This window comes from Patella vulgata, chromosome 4 (genome assembly GCF_932274485.2).
Source record: "Patella vulgata chromosome 4, xgPatVulg1.2, whole genome shotgun sequence".
Lineage (NCBI taxonomy): Eukaryota > Metazoa > Mollusca > Gastropoda > Patellidae > Patella > Patella vulgata.
This window is the reverse complement of record NC_065882.2, coordinates 78,123,250-78,141,174: the sequence shown is the minus strand read 5'-3', so window position 1 is coordinate 78,141,174 and position 17,925 is coordinate 78,123,250. Positions and strand designations below refer to the sequence as shown.

At 38.2% G+C, this 17,925-nt stretch overlaps 1 protein-coding gene across 2 annotated transcripts; it reads left to right on the top strand.

The window, feature by feature from the left end:
• The first annotated feature begins 4,644 nt into the window (after positions 1 to 4,644).
• LOC126819374 (arrestin domain-containing protein 3) lies at positions 4,645 to 16,317 on the top strand. 2 transcript variants are annotated; one of them, XR_007679588.2, is made up of 8 exons: positions 4,645 to 4,888; positions 9,125 to 9,271; positions 9,729 to 9,955; positions 10,255 to 10,437; positions 10,955 to 11,137; positions 12,848 to 13,052; positions 13,524 to 13,802; positions 14,496 to 16,317. XR_007679588.2 is itself a non-coding variant. In XM_050547385.2 (7 exons), the coding sequence occupies exons 1-7, from the start codon at positions 4,771 to 4,773 to the stop codon at positions 14,558 to 14,560; spliced, it is 1,128 nt and encodes a 375-aa protein (XP_050403342.1). In that variant the 5' UTR covers positions 4,647 to 4,770; the 3' UTR covers positions 14,561 to 16,316. The 2 variants fall into 2 exon arrangements, 1 of the variants encoding a protein (XP_050403342.1); XM_050547385.2 differs by lacking the exon at positions 13,524 to 13,802 and having other exon boundaries at positions 4,647 to 4,888; positions 14,496 to 16,316.
• The last annotated feature ends 1,608 nt before the right edge of the window (positions 16,318 to 17,925 follow it).

Here is a 17,925-nt window from a genome sequence, read left to right as displayed (position 1 = left end):
CCAAGAGGTTTGCCGACCGCTTCCACTAGACCGGCCCACGTCAACGCGTGATAATGTCCCCAAAAGATCCGCGAAATATAGATATTGGTTCGCACGCTATCAGCTTCCCGCACTGCTGCTATGAGGGGTCTAGATGGCTTCACCAGTGCTACCTACGGACTGCCGTCCAGAAGGCCTCAAGTTGGATCAGTTCTGACACAATGTCACGAACAACGGCGTCAGATTCAGAATGAAAATGGTCGAACGCGTGCATTACGGATCTTCATGAACTTCTTGAATCAAAGACCACCCTTTCTTCCTGATTCCCCACCAATCGAGCATCCATTCGGGCTCTCCCTTGGTCCCCATCTAAACCCAGAAATGGATATTGACCTATCAAGTAACTAATCAGCGGACACGTTGCATAGGGCTGTTGCTACTTGCTAGACACACACGTTGCATATTTTGATTTTTACCCTTGTGCAGACGGTTCACTGCCCAATAATTTGTCATGACCTCTGTGGGTTGTTTTCTTCTGTCTGTCAATGTTCAGCGTATAATCAACGAATACTGTATCGGACTAATGCAACTAATTCAATGCCTTAACAGCATATCTTTGATTGTCCTCAATATAAATATAACTACTCGGCTTGAATATCTGATTCGCAGACTTTAAAAACAATAGCATTGGCACTATGTGTTCACATTTAAGTAAAATATTACTTTGTCTAAACAAGGGTTTATTGTGCTATCCCGTCAGATCTATTGTGGTCCTTATACATATATCCAACTCCTAACTTCGGCGCCTGAAGTGCAACATTATACACAGCCAGATAATATACGTCTCATAATACTTATGAACTATAATAGTTGTGAAGATGTCATAACCAGATGCTTTGCTCTGCTGGATAATTCGAATACCAATCACATGCATAATCCTTCCCTGGTGCCTTGTTAAAGTACAATAATGCTGCATAAAGTATACTTTCTAACCACGTGTGTTTAGCAGAGCAGGACTAACCATATTAAAGCATCAGACAAAGGTCTACCCGGTGTTTTGCGCTGAAATACCAACGTACTTTAGATGACAATATGTACAAAATATCATATTAATGTATACTCAGCCAAATTAAAAACTTGACACTGATGAATTTCAACAAGTCAAATCAATTTTAAAGTGTTTCTAACGATAGTAAGTAGTAAGAAGCCTTTAATTTCATAAAATTGTAAAGTCACGTGGATCACGTGACTTTTGACCATATAAAGATGAAAAACCTGAAAAAAACGTGCAAACACAAACTCGTGAGGTCAATCGATGCAAGTTTGCTTAAACTGAACACGCACACGTAACTTGAACTGGAAAAACAAATTAAAATTATTATTTTCATCTTTGTTAGAAAATGCCGCGCCTTTCAAATGTAGAACGTCTACGTGCTAAAGGTAAGCTCTATGCTGGTCAGTCTGTGGTCACTGTTGAGCCTTTAATTGTTCACGCCAGACAATAATTAATCTTAAAATGAGAGTGCTTCAAACTGGAACTATTGCCGACCGCCCAAGGGCGGGAGCGCCACGTGTGACGTCACTCCAGGAAGATCAACCAATACGATTAGGTCATCTTAGAAACAGATTTGCCACTGCAGCCTCCACAAGTAGAGAGATGTTTGGTGGAAGGGTAACTGCAGAAACTGTTCGAAATCGCTTGCAGGCTGCTGGTCTTCGAGCTCCGAGGCCCTATAATGGACCAATATTGACACCTCTTCATCGCCGTAACCGACTTGTGTGCGCCACAACACACATAAGATTTACTCAAAGACAGTGGAATTCGGTTGTCTTTAGTGACGAATCTCGATTCACTTTGAGATTTGCCGATGGCAGGGCCCGAGTGTACCGCAGACGAGGTGAACGTTACGCTCAAGTATGCGTCAGATAAGTTGACCGATTTGGTGGCGGCAGCGTCATGGTTTGGGGTTCTTTTTGTGCACATGGACGTTCTCCTCTTGTTGTTGTCCAAGGGAATTTAAATGCTGTCCAGTACAGGGATCAAATTCTGCAACCTGTTCTTCTTCCGTTTATGCAGAGACATGGGCCTGGACTAACGTTTCAACAAGACAATGCTCGACCCCATACAGCAATTGCTACCCAGAATTTTTTAAGAAATGCCGGTGTCCAAGTCCTGGATTGGCCGTCGCTTAGCCCCGACCTTAATCCTATTGAACACATCTGGGACGAACTGGGTCAAGGTGTTCGTCAGCAAGTGAATCCACCACTGACGTTGCAGGACCTTCAACATGCTCTTGCTGAGCAGTGGCGACGTCTTCCTCGGGTAGTGTTTACTAATGTTCTGAGATCCATGAGAAGACGTTGTGTTGCAGTACGAGACGCTAGAGGAGGCCACAACCGTTACTAAACACTTTATTCCGATTGTTCTCCAAGTCTGTGAATTTCATTTTGGGGGGTACTGTGACATCACGAACGTTATAAATGTCAAGGACTTTCGGTGAGACGTATTCATGCTTTCTGTTGATGTCAAGGTCGTCTGTGCACAACATAACACTAAAATAGTTGCCTTAAACAAAATATTAAAAATCTAGTCCCAAAAATCCCGAGTGTCAAGTTTTTAATTTGGCTGAGTATATATAAATATAGCATAGAATAAGATTGAGTCTAAGTTGTTAATTTATAATTATATATATTTAATTTGGATTGTTATAATTATAGACATTGTGTTTATATTTCCGAAGCTCATACGATTGTTACTAAAGTCAATTAGAGTGCTATGATTATTATTATAATGTAGAATTATGTCTGATAACATTAGCAAATAAGACATCTGTTTGCCTGTGATATAGTATAGTTTATTATTTGTTAATTACACTGATAAGACCTGCGTGCTGACATCTGCCCCTCCCCTTCCACAATCAGTCCACACCTTCACTTGACTGTTAGTGCTACCCGGTTTTAGATACAAGTCCAAGTTTAACGACTTTGTAGATGATGCATATCACCTATACAGCTTTAAACCATTCCAAGGAAAGTAGTAGGCGCATCAGTAAGACCAAAGGGCATTACATACATTCTGATTGTTGTGTCATGAAAAATTTGTTATTACAAAAATATCAGAGAGTTGAAACAACTGCTGAAGCTAGTATGTATCCATAGAGTGACCCCACCCATCTATATTCTGGACAGGGCCCTAATTTTGAAAGTGGCGTAGTTAAGGAAATCTCGCACGATACAATACCACCCCATACGCTTTAAGGTAAAGGAAAGTAAGGACACATTAGTAAGGCCAAAGGGCATCCGTAGGGTATTACTGTCTGTCTTCTTTCTGGGCAGAATCCTAATTTTGAAAGTGGCGCAGTTAAAGGAATCCCGCACGAATCCATACCATCCCATGGGCAATGGGCTTACATAAGCTTTAAAATAACAATAATAATTATGCTGAACAACTGCATTAAACACGTTTTAACTTCTTTCTAATGTTTAGTCGACAGACCAGGTTATTAATAGGTTCTCATTTTTTAAATTCTAATTCCCTTCTTTTTTAATTGTTTTTTTAATCATCAGTACTGTCAATACAATTTTTTATCACATTGTTCAAAATAATATCAAAGAAATGAAAAGCAGAAACGTCAAGTCACGAGAAGTCGTTTAAATTATTGGAGATGTCGGTAGTGTACAACCACTGGGTGTAGCCGGCAAGGAATGTTATCAACAGAATTATAGTTTTCACCAACGCATTTATCCAGACGTATTGTAGGACTAACATATGGTTCATTTTATTTCAATAATTCACTTGTGTGTACGGTTCTTTAGCAGTGGGAGGAAACTGGGGGACCCTGAGAAAACTCACGAGGTTGAAACGCAACCCTTTTCTTGCCTTGTACATTCCCCCATTTTATTTGATTGGTTGGATGGCTCACTAAGATTCAACACTTGCGTCCTGTACTCGGCGACACTTGTGGTGTTATGTATCATGCCAAGATGATGGCAAATAAACTATATATTCTGAACGAGTGTATATAGCAATAATATACATGCAGGACCCCATATTCATTCGCTGGGTTGGTGAAATCTGGAGCTTACCGTGTAGATACCCCCCCCCCCCCCCCACACACACACACACACACCACCCTCCCTGTCCGTCCAATTTAAAAAAAGAAAATTGGAAATTTGGACGGCCGCAAACGCCTTTTCCTGCTAATGTAGCCCGTGAATACAGCAACTTCAAAGTGACCTATAGCCAGATGACTGACTTCGAATTCCAATCAACCATTTATAGTCCACGGAGAAATGAAATGAAATGAAATGGGGTTTAACGTCCTACTGTTCTGTTCCTATACTGGGACGGGCATACGCCATACAGTGTGCTATGAGGGAAATTTTGCCCGGGCAGCGGCACTATCGCCTACCCTTATATCGAATTCCAACTGTCAGCGACTTAGACACGTGATCCCCGAGCTTCAAGGAAGTTGTGTATCAATGAATTTAATTGGCCGTACAGTATAATGGTATGTCCGTATATTTTAACCAATGGATTCACACGAATGAACAAGGAAAGGGGAAGATAATATTATTTGTGAACTAGTTCGGCAGTGTTAATATACTATATAGAGTACAAGAGGCATTTAAACATTGAATCATATAGCGGTCGTAGATAAAGAAACTATGCATAAAAGGTGATATATGCAGCGCTATAGGCTGATTATTAAAAGTTAAATACTCTTTTATAGTAGTTAGACGTGTATTCATCGAACAGAGTCAACGGTGTAATCTACTATAGCGATCAACATGGGCAAATTAAATATTTTTGAAATAACGCTCTCCAACCTACAGGGAGTATTCCTTTCCGGTCAATTAATACAAGGCCACGTTACTGTGGAAGTAAATGCTCAAATTCAAATCAGAGGTAAGTTATGTTGGGTTTTCCCGGTGTATTTTTTAGACGCCAGTCAAACTTTATCCCAGGATCAATGATTAAGTTAATGGCGCGCTAAACAAGGGGTCTGGGGTTCGCCTCCAGTGTTGCCCTAGAACGTTCCTCTGGATTTTTTGGCTGGAGTTTTATGTGTTAAAATTCCATTTGTCAAATGAATAATCATGTACAGTCAACACGTCTTCGCCTCTCCACAAAGTCTCGCTCGCCACACTTTCAGGGCACCGAGAATGCAATGAGATGTACCGTCCTTTTTTTCTGTATCGAATGAGCTAATGAAGACGATTCACGTGGACAGAGTGCCCTCTTATTCTAAACTTGAGAACAAACACTAAGCTAGTTGACCGACATTTTAACTTAAAATCGACGATTTTAGTCGAAAACACCAAATACACTTCGTGTATTTTGAAAATTATTTATTCTGCTTCCTTTTAATGGAATGGAATAGATTTATTTAGTCTTTGTGTGTATGCCAGGTGTTAAACGTAGTAGATCCGCATTACAATACAATATTGTCCCTATTGAGTCCACAATCTGGTACGTGCAGATACGTTCGGATACGTTTCGATACGATCAAAATGATTGCTACGACTGACCACAATATATGATAAGACCTGATAGGATCACCACGATTACTCCACGATTAAAACCACGATTTCAATCGTAGCGCGAATCGTACTAGTGGAAACCTAGCATTAACAGGCCGCTGTGCATACTTTGATTCTTCTTTCACCGTATGTCAGAAGCTAACGCCGTTGCCGTTGGAAACCGTATCCTTAGTGTAGATCTTGTAGGTACTCTGTACAACTTGTGTCTCCTACAACGTCACGTCAGAATATCAAAAGACCTGTGTTCGCTTTCACCCGAGTCCAATCTTAATTACATGATGATCTTATTTATAACCTATGCGAAACACACAAAAAATATAGGATACTTTTATTCTTAAATACCAAGAAATGCGCTGGTATTACAAATTTATTGGTGACGACATCGTATTTACAAATCATTTACAAATCACAGTTGTGAGCCTACTCCATAACTATAAATCATATGAATTCTGTTTAATACACTCAATACCCAAGACTCGTGCACACACAAAGACGCCACCGTGTGAACGCATTTGCTTAGCTTTTGCTTCCGTATCTTTATGAAACAACACTCTTGGTTTTCATATTAATATAAATCCTTGATTTTGTGATGCATTTCTTTATTAATTACATCGTTATACGCCAACATTTTTACGTAGACGTATATTATCGTTGTCCCAGTACGTCTGACACCCTAGAGGCCACAATTTGTATCTGATTTTGACGAAACTTGGCATATAGGTTTATATCCAATAGATCTCGTTCCTTAACTTCATGGATTATGGCCCCTGTTAGTACGAAAAATCGGTTTTAGCGTGTTTTCTGCCCAGCTGTTGCGAAATAAGGATGTGTCTTGCATGATAACGGCTTCTTTTTTATAATATCCACGTATGTCCACATATCTACCATTTTGCTGTTGCGTTTCTGTATAACAAAGAAATATGTAACGTATCCCGACAAACTTGATAAAAAGCCATTCTCAGTATTCTGCGTGTAATTTTTAAGAACAGTACAAAATAATGTAAAATTATACCGGTGTCATGTGTACGCGTTCCTATTTAACAAAATTAATATTAAGATATTTCATGGTTTATAATTGTTCTGCGACAAAATCAGCCCGAATCAATTAATGATTAACCCTTTGAAAAATACTCACAAAAAAAACCTGTCAATCGCCAATATAATATGTAAGTTCAGTGGTTAATATATAAAAGTCTTTTTGAAGTTACGAACACAAAGGCAAATTTATGTATAACGATTATTCTATAAAGTGACCATTGTTATTCCAGATTTGTAAGTATTAAAGTGATATTGTATCGACGAATGTTTCGTTGCAATGCGTCACGTCTATTGTTATTAAGCAAAATGTTTTGTTACGGTGTATAACTGACTCAGTCAACCATCCGACATATTCCATTGTACCAATATGCTATTATATTCTATTATAAGGATGGGCTGCGCGTGATTCTTGTAATAATATTGATACTAATAATTCCCAAAGCGTTACAATTAAGGGGTCTCTCGTCAATTAAAACACACACACACACACATAACACATTCTGTTTCTAATCTGGATAATAGAGTATAAGCAACTGAATGTTTAGTTGTAACTTAAATATTGTGAAATTTGAGATTCTCTAACGTTTACTGGCAACTGAATTCTAAGGCGAGGTGCAGCTACAATGACACCATTATCACCAAATTGTTTTAGTATTGTTTTAGGCACAGCAAGTTATGCGATCTAAGGGCACGTTTAGATTTATATTTAAAAGTTAAGAAAAATGCCAGTGATACACTAATGACAGAACTATATACTGAATCATGTGTTCGACAGGCAACCAGCGAATAGACTTTAACACCGATTTCATGGATGAATATTTTGAAGTATTGTCAGCGATCTTCTGGTTTGTTTGTAATTTATAGTGTCGATGTTATAACCGTCTTTTAATTAGTCTTTACTTCTAAATGTACATCCAAACTACTGTTCCAATTATCTATAAAGATGTAGCTGATACTGGGCTATGGCCTTTGACCATCCGGAAGTATCTATCACCTCGTATCTGCATAATATTCTAAATTTGTTAAACATTGGGTCCATCAAGGAGAATAACCCCACTATCGAACCTAGCCATGGTATCAATGTATTGAAACTGTTGGATGGCCAAGGTTAGCACGTGTGCGTTGTATCATAAGGTCTGTCATTGAGTCAACTGGCGTGGTTTCGATTCCCTGGTTGTACGTGACAAGTAGTAGGATCGCCTGTCCAACCTCCTGGGTTTTCTCCGGGTCCTCCGGTTTCCTCCCACAGCTAGAAACCCCTACGCGCAAGCGAATTATTGAAATAAAATTGAGTCATACCTTAGTCCCGAAATGACTTAGTTTGTGTCGAGTGGACGTTAAACCCCATTTCTCTCTCTTTGATGGTAGGGGGGGTTGGATGGTCGAATGGTTAGCACGTGCGTGCTGTATCATCATAAGGCCTGTTATTGAGTCAACTGGCGTGGTTTCGAATCCCCGGTTGTACGTGACAAGGATTAGGGTCGCCTGCCCAACCTCGTGGGTTTTCTCCGGGTCCTCCGGTTTCCTCACACTGCTAAAGACCCCTACGCGCAAGCAGATTATTGAAATAAAATTCAAACCATATGTTAGTCCCGAAATGACCTAGTTTGTGTCGAGTGAACGTTAAACCCTATTTCTCTCTCTTTCTCTCTCTCTCTCTCTCTCTCTCTCTCTCTCTTTCTTTGATGGTAATTCATCAAGCTCTTTTCGATAGGAAGGCAGATGTTACATAAAGCTGTAACTGTGACTTATGTCGACTATTATAAATGCTACAATTTGAAGACAATATGCTAAATGGTATCTGATAAAGGTGATTTTTAATCCCCTTGGGGTTTAGACATAAAGCTGCAACTGTGACTTATGTCGACTATTATAAATGCTACATGTGTGAAGACAATATGCTAAATGGTATCTGATAAAGGTGATTTTTAATCCCCTTGGGGTTTAGACATAAAGCTGCAACTGTGACTTATGTCGACTATTATAAATGCTACATGTGTGAAGACAATATGCTAAATGGTATCTGATAAAGGTGTTTTTTAATCCCCTTGGGGTTTAGACGTAGTCATGTAACAACTTAATATGCACATATTTGAGATATCACTTCTGTGGAAGCGGGTGTTATATATATAGCTGTTTCTCACACCCAAAATTAGTTACATGTAGAATTTGTTTCCTCCCTGAACATGTAACTCGCTTTTGCATCACAGTTATTAATTTGCAAATCTAGTGTTTCCCTAATCTCAGTTAAGATTTAAGTATCCCCCGCTTTGCTAAACACATTTATTTGAGGTCAAAAGCTATAATTGTTAGTATTATATAAGGCCAAACATAGTTACGCTAGCACCTACCCTATTGCTGACCACATTCTGTGTTTTGCCAAGAACCTTCGCTGTACAATTAGTAACTTAACTACTGTTTGATATTTCAAAACTAAACTTTAATCTTAATCATATAGCCCTTTTGACAATTCATTTTACGAAACACACCATTTGTGACCGAAATTATCTTCTTTAATTCAACAAAAAAATATTTAATCATACCGTCTTCGTCTTACTTTCAGGAATAAGACTACATTTTGAAGGCGGTGCACACGTTCACTGGACAGAACAACACAGAACAGGTAGCAGTAAAAATAGAAGAACAGTCACTAGACACTATTCATCCAGTGAGACATACTTCGATCATATATTGGTCTTATTTGGCAAAGGTAAGTTACACAGTGAGGATATGTTTGATTGGTATTTTTAATGCAGACCGACAAAGCTTGTTAATTAAGTTTTAATGATCATTTCTGGAAAGTCTCAAATAAATTAGAAAATTTATTGAGATGGAGTGTAGCTGGGTAATACTACACCCTCCTTCCTTCCTCCACAACTGACAATGTAAAACCACATCGGAAAATCTTGATGACGCGTACCAAAGTCTTGCACTGACTCACCAAGCCATCGTTGCTCCCAAGCGGCTATTAATATTTGATTATCATATGAAAGTAAACTTTTATTAATTATGTCTTTCAGTAATTCATATTAAAGAATATCATATTTCACACATAATTTCGTATCATTTAATATTATTAGTGCTAAAGTTAAGGAAGATCATTACACCATAATGCGTTTGCATCATTTATTTCACATGTAATTCAGTATACTGATTTATATTATCAGGTCCAGGACAGCCGGGAGACGACCCAATTTTACAAGCAGGGAGATATACATATCCATTTAGTTTCCAGTTGCCCACAGGAATACCATCATCTTATGAAAGTCATACAGGGCGGGTTCGATACTCAGTGACTGGTGTAATCGATCGTCCCTGGAAGTTTGATCATACAACGATACGACCCTTTGCAATTGTCTATCCTCTAGATCTTAATTTAGAACAGCAGGCCACGGTAAAAAATATATGTAGAATTTTACAGTTGTCAGTCCTCTAGACACAAATCTCAAGCCACTGTAAATATATCGCAGCATTTAACAGTTGTCAATCCAATAAATGTTAACATAAGGTCCAATTGGATCATGGTAATAATAATATCGATCCATCAGACATAATCTTTAATTGTATGTAGCCCTTTACAGTTGCCAGTCCACTAAATGTTAAACAATGAACCCTTGATGATTGTAAATGTCATCAGAAATGGCTTTTTGCATTCGATAAATTTGTATTATCAGTAATCCATGTGTTTTGCAGCTAGGTGCCATAGGGACTGATCAGAAGACGTTATGCTGTCTGTGTTGTGAATCCGGACCAATTAGCGCTGTGTTGAGACTTGATAGATTAGGTTTTGTACCTGGTGAGGGCATTCCAATCAGTGGTGAAATAAATAATGGTAGTCGACGAAAAATGGACAGTTCCTTCGCTGACATTAAAATGGTGAGTCTGGGCCAAGAGCTTTATTTACAAAAATCTGATGTTGAAATAGCAGTTATCAGTGTGGGAGTCCAGAGAAAGAGATGTGCTGGTTGGGGTTTAAATATGTCTGTGCATATATACGTATACAGAGTTGTAAGGGTTTACTCCCCATCGCCCTCCATAAGGTCACTCTTAGTGAGGTGATATTTTCAAACGTACGGGATTTATGTGTTATATCCCTTTAAAACACAGATGTGACGTTATCCTTTGACGTTGGCGTATTATTATTTCCAGTAATGTACGGGCAACTTGCCAGTCGTACATTATCTGTAGTAGATGAAACATTAGATTCGCGTGACGTATTTCACTGAAAAGCACGTGCTGGATAGTGTCTGTATTTTAAGTTGTTTAATGGTCTCGAGCTAAAAACATTGCGTAACATATTGAAACAACACTCGGCAAACGCCTCGTGAAGTATCAATATATTACTATGTCTCGCTCTCGACCAATAAACCATACATACATAATTTATTTCCAGACCGTCAATTATCACTCTAGAACCAAGACAAGAACACTTACTGATACTGTATCTACAATCTGTCATGGCCCCATCCTACGGGGTGATAGTGATACTTGGAACGGAGATCTACTGCCCATACCACCGTTACCTCCTTCTGGTTTACGAGGATGCCGAATTATGGATATAACATATACAGTGACGGTAGGATAATTATGATGCTTCACTTTTCTTTCTTTATGGTTCAAAATTTTCGAGTATCGGTTGTAACTTATTTAAAATTATATTTATTGAGCAAACTATCTGACTGTAAATCTGCTCTTCACCATGATATATGCACCATGTCGTGAGTAGTAAGGGCGATACGAAACCAGCGGCTGCCAGGCAGGATACGCCCACATTTTCGAGAGATGGATAGAGAACAAGCTGAAAACGCGATTTTTCGTACAATCAGGGGCCATAATTCAGGAAGTTATGGTCCGATATGCGCGAATATCGAAAGGAACCGAGATCTGTGGGTTATAAACTTTCATTTCAAGTTTCAACAAAATCGGATTAACATTGTCACCTCTATAGGGTCCACAACCTTTATATACCATATTTTTACGCTATTTGAGAACGAAGGGCGGCCATTTTGTCTGTCAGTTTTGGGCCGATTTTCACGAAATTCGAACTCAGCCGTCCTTAGGGTGTAACGGTGATATAATAATAAGTTTTTTTTAAATCGGATAAAAAGTATGACCTCTATAGGGTCCACAAGCTAAAAACGCGATTTTTCGTACAATCAGTGGCCATAATGCAGGAAGTTAAGGTCTGATATGCGTGAATATCGAAAGGAATCGATATCTTTGGGTTATAAGCTTACATTTCAAGTTTCACCAAAATCGGATAAAAATTGTGACCTCTATAGGGTCCACAACTTTGATATACCATATTTTTACGCTATTTGAGAACGAACGGCGGCCATTTTGTCTGTCAATTTTGGGCCGATTTTCACGAAATTCGAACTCAGCCGTCCTTAGGGTGTAACGGTGATATAATAATAAGTTTTTTTGAAATCGGATAAAAATTATGACCTCTATAGGGTCCACAAGCTAAAAACGCGATTTTTCGTACAATCAGCGGCCATAATTCAGGAAGTTATGGTCTGATATGCGTGAATATCGAAAGGAACCGATATCTTTGGGTTATAAGCTTACATTTCAAGCTTCACCAAAATCGGATAAAAATTGTGACCTCTATAGGGTCCACAACTTTGATAGAGGGCCTACCATATTTTTACGCTATTTGAGAACGAACGGTGGCCATTTTGTCTGTCAATTTTGGCCGATTTTCACGAAATTCGAACTCAGTCGTCCTTAGGGTGTAACGGTGATATAATAATACGTTTTTTTTAAAATCGGATAAAAATTATGACCTCTATAGGTCCACAAGCTAAAAACGCGATTTTTCGTACAATCAGGGGCCATAATTCAGGAAGTTACGGTCCGATATGCGTGAATATCGAAAGGAACCGAGATCTTTGGGTTATAAACTTACATCCGATACATGCCAATATCGAAAGCAGCCGAGATCTTTTGGAGATAAACCTATATTTCAAGTTTCGTCAAAATCGGATAAGAATTGTGACCTGTAGAGTGTCCACAAACAAATTGTGGATGGACGGACAGGGGCGACGACAATATACGTCCACATGAAAATGTGGGCGTATAAAAACTGTTATTAAGAAAGCATGAAGTGTGTGTGTGGGGGGGGGGGCGCATCAATTGATTCTCGATGCACGGTGTTTATGATTTTGAATTCAAGGGTTTTAGAAAGGAACGCAAGTGGACAAAGAATTGCTCCTTGGGTTAATCTAACTGTTCGTTTACTTTTTCGTGATTCTGAATTCTGATTTTTGCTTTTTATTTTCAGTTAAATGTTGTTCCGTCCGGTTTAGCTTTTGACTTGGTGGTGCCAATTCATATTTTAATTGGTTCTATACCTCTCCAGTCAGTAGCACGACAACATGGTCCACCACCACCTCTACCTCTACCACCCACAGATTATTCAAGCACAGGGTCTAATACCACACCAATGCAACCTACCATGCCATCGGCACCTTCCAATATGGGAATGCGTAAGTAAACTTAGATTTAGTATTTAGAATGATGTATTGTTGAATCAGGAACTTGGCGTCGTGCGATACCCACCTTGTTCTTTTGTACAAAGGTTGAGGTGCGCCAATTTAACTACCACCGACATGCAATTTGGCATGCGTGTTCCTTTGACAAATCAGCAGAACGTTAAACTCCATTTTATTTTTATTTCTCCCTTGACAAATGTGCATCGAATGACGGATTTTGATTTTTGAAAATGACGCTATAATTCCAACATGACCGCGATGGTGTTAAACACGGTTCCTAGTCCACCCGTACCTTAAACACTTACCAAATACGACAATGGGAAAATCTGCCTGGCTATTTTGATTTAACTCGGCTTTATCGCCGGCATAAATTAGGTTTAACACCGCGAAAGCTACATTTCAGCAAGATCAAATTGCTCATTAGGCTCTGGCTTGTTTTGATAAAAGAGGGATAATCTATTACAGATCGGTGCTGACCATTACAGTTCTGCGTTTGGCTTTAATCTTCATATCAACTCTTCTCCGTTGTACCGAACGTTTTCTAACAGATGTCTGGCCAAATGTATTTATGATTTGATCAACAACTGACATGAGGTTGACCCCAGACTATGGGGAAAACAGGGCTACATCGGATTTATGTGGATTTAGCTCCCGATCTACGCACTAGAACAAATGAAATGGACTTGTGCGAACTCTATCACAATTCAGAGTCGCGCTTCAATATTTGACAGATTTATTAACTCTGTATGTAACTAAAACGTTAATATTTTACAATTCCTAGATTCTTTAAAAAATTTTTTAGAAATAGTTTGCTAGGATTGTTCAAGATCTAGTTGCAGGTATTTGTTCATAGAGTATTTACCCGTGACTTTCAATCGTTTTGGATCACGTGGCTAAGACGCTGGCTCGCTAGCCTGGAGGTCGGGTGTTCGATCCCTGCATTGGCCGAGAAAGTTCATCCAGATTTTTCGGCGTGGTTCTCCCTTGTCAGTGATACAGGACGGAGGGGCTGACAAGAAAAGCTGTCTAGTCGTTCGGATGGGACGAAAAACCGAGGTCCCGTGTACACATTGGCGTGCACGTAAAAGATCCCTTGGCAGTTGGAATTCGATATAAGAGTAGGCCGTAGTGCCGCTGTCCGGGCAAAATTTCCCTCATAGCACACTGTATGGCGTATGCCCGTCTTCATTAGCCCAGGTTAGGAGCAGAAAAGTAGGACGTTAAACTCCATTTCATTTCATTTCACGTTTTTGTGATTGTAGTTTTAGTGAATGTAGTTATACAAAACAACCAACCATGGTGAACTTTACTTCCTTCACAGAGCTGCTATTATAGTGCGCGTATATTGGTTGACTGACAAGTTTATATTTATATAGTGTTTGAGAATACTTCAATTTTGATCTTTTGCTACACCGTTTTTGTTTTCCATTTTTATAGCTTCACCAGCGTATTATCATCGGAATCAACATGACAGTGGTCCAATAGTGCCCGTAGCCGAATAATTAACCAGTGGCTGTATCTGAACAATAATAAAACAATCTTTGAAACATTTTATCCAAATGGAGTAGCAGTAGTAGTAGTAGTAGTTTATTAACGTCTCACCAGTTATAAATACATCACATTCAAAAGTTATAATATACTAAGAATTAAAAGAAACTGCCATTCATTAAGAATTATGAGAGACGAGATGTACATTATATAGACACAAATAAATAGGCATAGTAAAATACAAATAACAGAAAAACACACATACAATGTGAATTTTAAAATTTACATCTACACTAGGCTAAAAATAGGAACCCAATCACGAACATGGGTATAAAGTTTGCCTCCGTCTTTTTAAAATATCGCAGCAGGTTTTGGCACTCAACTTAACTACTTCGTCACTGGACAGAATAAAAGACATTTTATCAGAGCTATTAAAAGACGCAAAGTTTGGACACACATCCTGTATAAAAGTGAATAAAACATTCCTAAAATCGCTATATAAATCGCATTCTAAAAGACAATGTTCTTCATTTTCGACTTTATCTGTACAATAAAAACAAAGACGGCTCTCAACGGGGATTCCTTCATATCGCCCAGTTTCTAGACGGAGCGGAGCTACTCCACATCTAAATTTCGCCAGAGCACTGCGATGGGAGGGAATAATATTGTCCGTTACATATTTCTCAGGTCCATACACAAACTTAAACAAACGATAAGACCGGAGCTTATTATGACCTTGGCCGGCTTTAGCACTAACATGGGTTACATCATTGAACCATTTTTCTAAAGACAAATGGGAGTTTCTTTCGAAAACGTCACAAACAAGTTTTCGGGTATTTACATGACTATTCATATCTATATTGATATCTAGTTTCTTTAAATGATTCTTAACTCTAAAATTCCAGTTTTTGGTTCTTTTTGCCTTTAAATTACTCCAGTTAAAACAATCTTAGTTACTCGACTATCCGTCAAATTGCATAATCTACCGTAGTGTCTGATCACACTATCCCATTGGCGAACATGTATAGGCACCCACCCCATGTCCCCGTTAACAGCAGCATGGATGTATTAAAATTAGTTGCTATGATATAATGAGTACTGAACGGATTGTAGGCCTAAGCATTGGTTCAGGTCATGGCTTGTGGTCTGCCAAGACCGTGTAGCAATGAACTCTACTAGTGTACGCAAACGGTGTGGTCTAGCGATTTCGCCAGTAACGATTGGCATAGTGAGAGGAGGAAGATGGTCAAATATTACGTCGATACAGTGGCCATTGGGATTACATCTAACTGTTACCGGCTTGCAGTCCCATGAAAAGCATGCTGTTCTAGGGCGTTCCTCTGTGCATATGCCATATGCCTATGTCTGCATACCCGTGCTCTACCACCCTTTATGATGAATGTGTGTATTTCTGATGTTACTGGATAAAATAGCCTATTTCGCTGATTATAGTCATTATGTTCGTGGAAGTATTTCTGATTTTACTGGATAAAAGAGTATATTTTACATATTATATGTATTATGTACATGTAGATATTCACAATGATATTGAAGTAATTTATTTATTTAGTGTAAAAGGGGGTGTCCATACCGCCATTCATCCACCCGAAAATTTTTATTTTTTGAAATTTACCAAATAAGTTTTAATTTTCGCTTTCAGTGTTAATTGATGATGTCCATAATTATGTATATATTTTACTATGCTGTGGTTAAGTCCGATTCACTATTATCATATTTCTGTATTTTAAATAATTTGTTATTATTTGTTACATTTATGTACATAATTTATATTTTTGCAATAAAATTTGTAGTTTTTATACATGCTTAAACTATATTCCGACGACTGGGCATCTCTCCTATCCGAAATCGATTTGCTTTACTTGTGTTAATAGTTTAGAGGCATAAATCCTCTCTTAGGATTTAACAGACACATTAATTATCACCCTATTACGATATTACACATTAAAATTAACTTGGAAGTAAGTCGTTAACCAGTCATCAGGTTACAAACCGACATTCAATAACGGCCTTAATCCTATCTATTTTTTGTATTCATTGTTCGTATTGTTAAAGCGAGAATTTCAAATTTTCTAAGAAATTCAAAACATAATTATTTCTATGTCTTTTGCTCAATAGGTTATCAAATCACTATTATACGATCATGGACATTATTTCCCAACCTTAAAAATCTATGACACAGGAAATAACAACACAATTACCTCCCCTGTTTTGCTATTGACAGGGGACACGGTGGCTAAGTGGGTAAGACGCTGGCTCGCTAGCCTGGAGGTCGGGTGTTCGATCCCTGCATTGGCCGAGAAAGTTCATCCAGATTTTCCGGCGTGGTTCCCCCTTGTCAGTGATGCAGGACAGAGGGCCTGACAAGGACAGCTGTCTAGTCGTTCGGATGGGACGAAAAACCGAGGTCCCGTGTACACATTGGCGTGCACGTAAAAGATCCCTTGACAGTTGGAATTCGATATAAGAGTAGGCCGTAGTGCCGCTGTCCGGGCAAAATTTCCCTCATAGCACACTGTATGGTGTATGTTCGTCTTCATTAGCCCAGTTCGGAGCAAAACAGTAGGACGTTAAACCCCATTTCATTTCATTTCATTTCATTGCTATTGACAACATGGGGCAGCCATTTTCCAACGTTGGAATTTGAAGTTAAAAATGATATTTTTGCCAATTTCTCAGCTGGCAATAGCGAATTATAGGATTAATAGGATTATTCTTTAACAAGGTAGGACTGTTTATGGATACCATCTATTTTAAGGCTTTATTTTAATACATTTTAAAAATATAACTTGAAAATTTGCAATTGCAACTTTAAATAATTTGACTTCTGACCTTTAATTACATGTGACCTTTAATTACAACATCTATTATCTAATTGTCTTTAAAGAAGAGGAAGAAGAAGAATTGTTTTATTTATGCGTCACACATTGTTTAATAGCAATAAAAATACGATTTTTAAAAAAAAGAATACAATGTGTACAATGTTCGGCCTTTAAGGCCTACGAGAAACAAAAAACATTATAAATCGTCTACATTCGAAAATAATAGATAAATACATGTAAGTAACAAAGATAAAAAAAATTAAAAATTTGAAACGTACTAACAATAACATTTTACTATTACATTTTCTTTAATATGTTAGCAATCAAGATATAAATCGTTTAAAATAAGCAAATAAGAAAACAATAAGTAATTAAAAACAAATAGGCATATAAAATAGTAATCGAAATGCCATCATATGTTAAAATATTTTCTATGATAAAACATTTTTTTAACAGTGGCAGCTAGGATTTTTACAAGGTGCGAATTGATCATTAGGGAATGGTGAGTTGGTGCCAGTGTTAGAAAATTTGGGTTTATG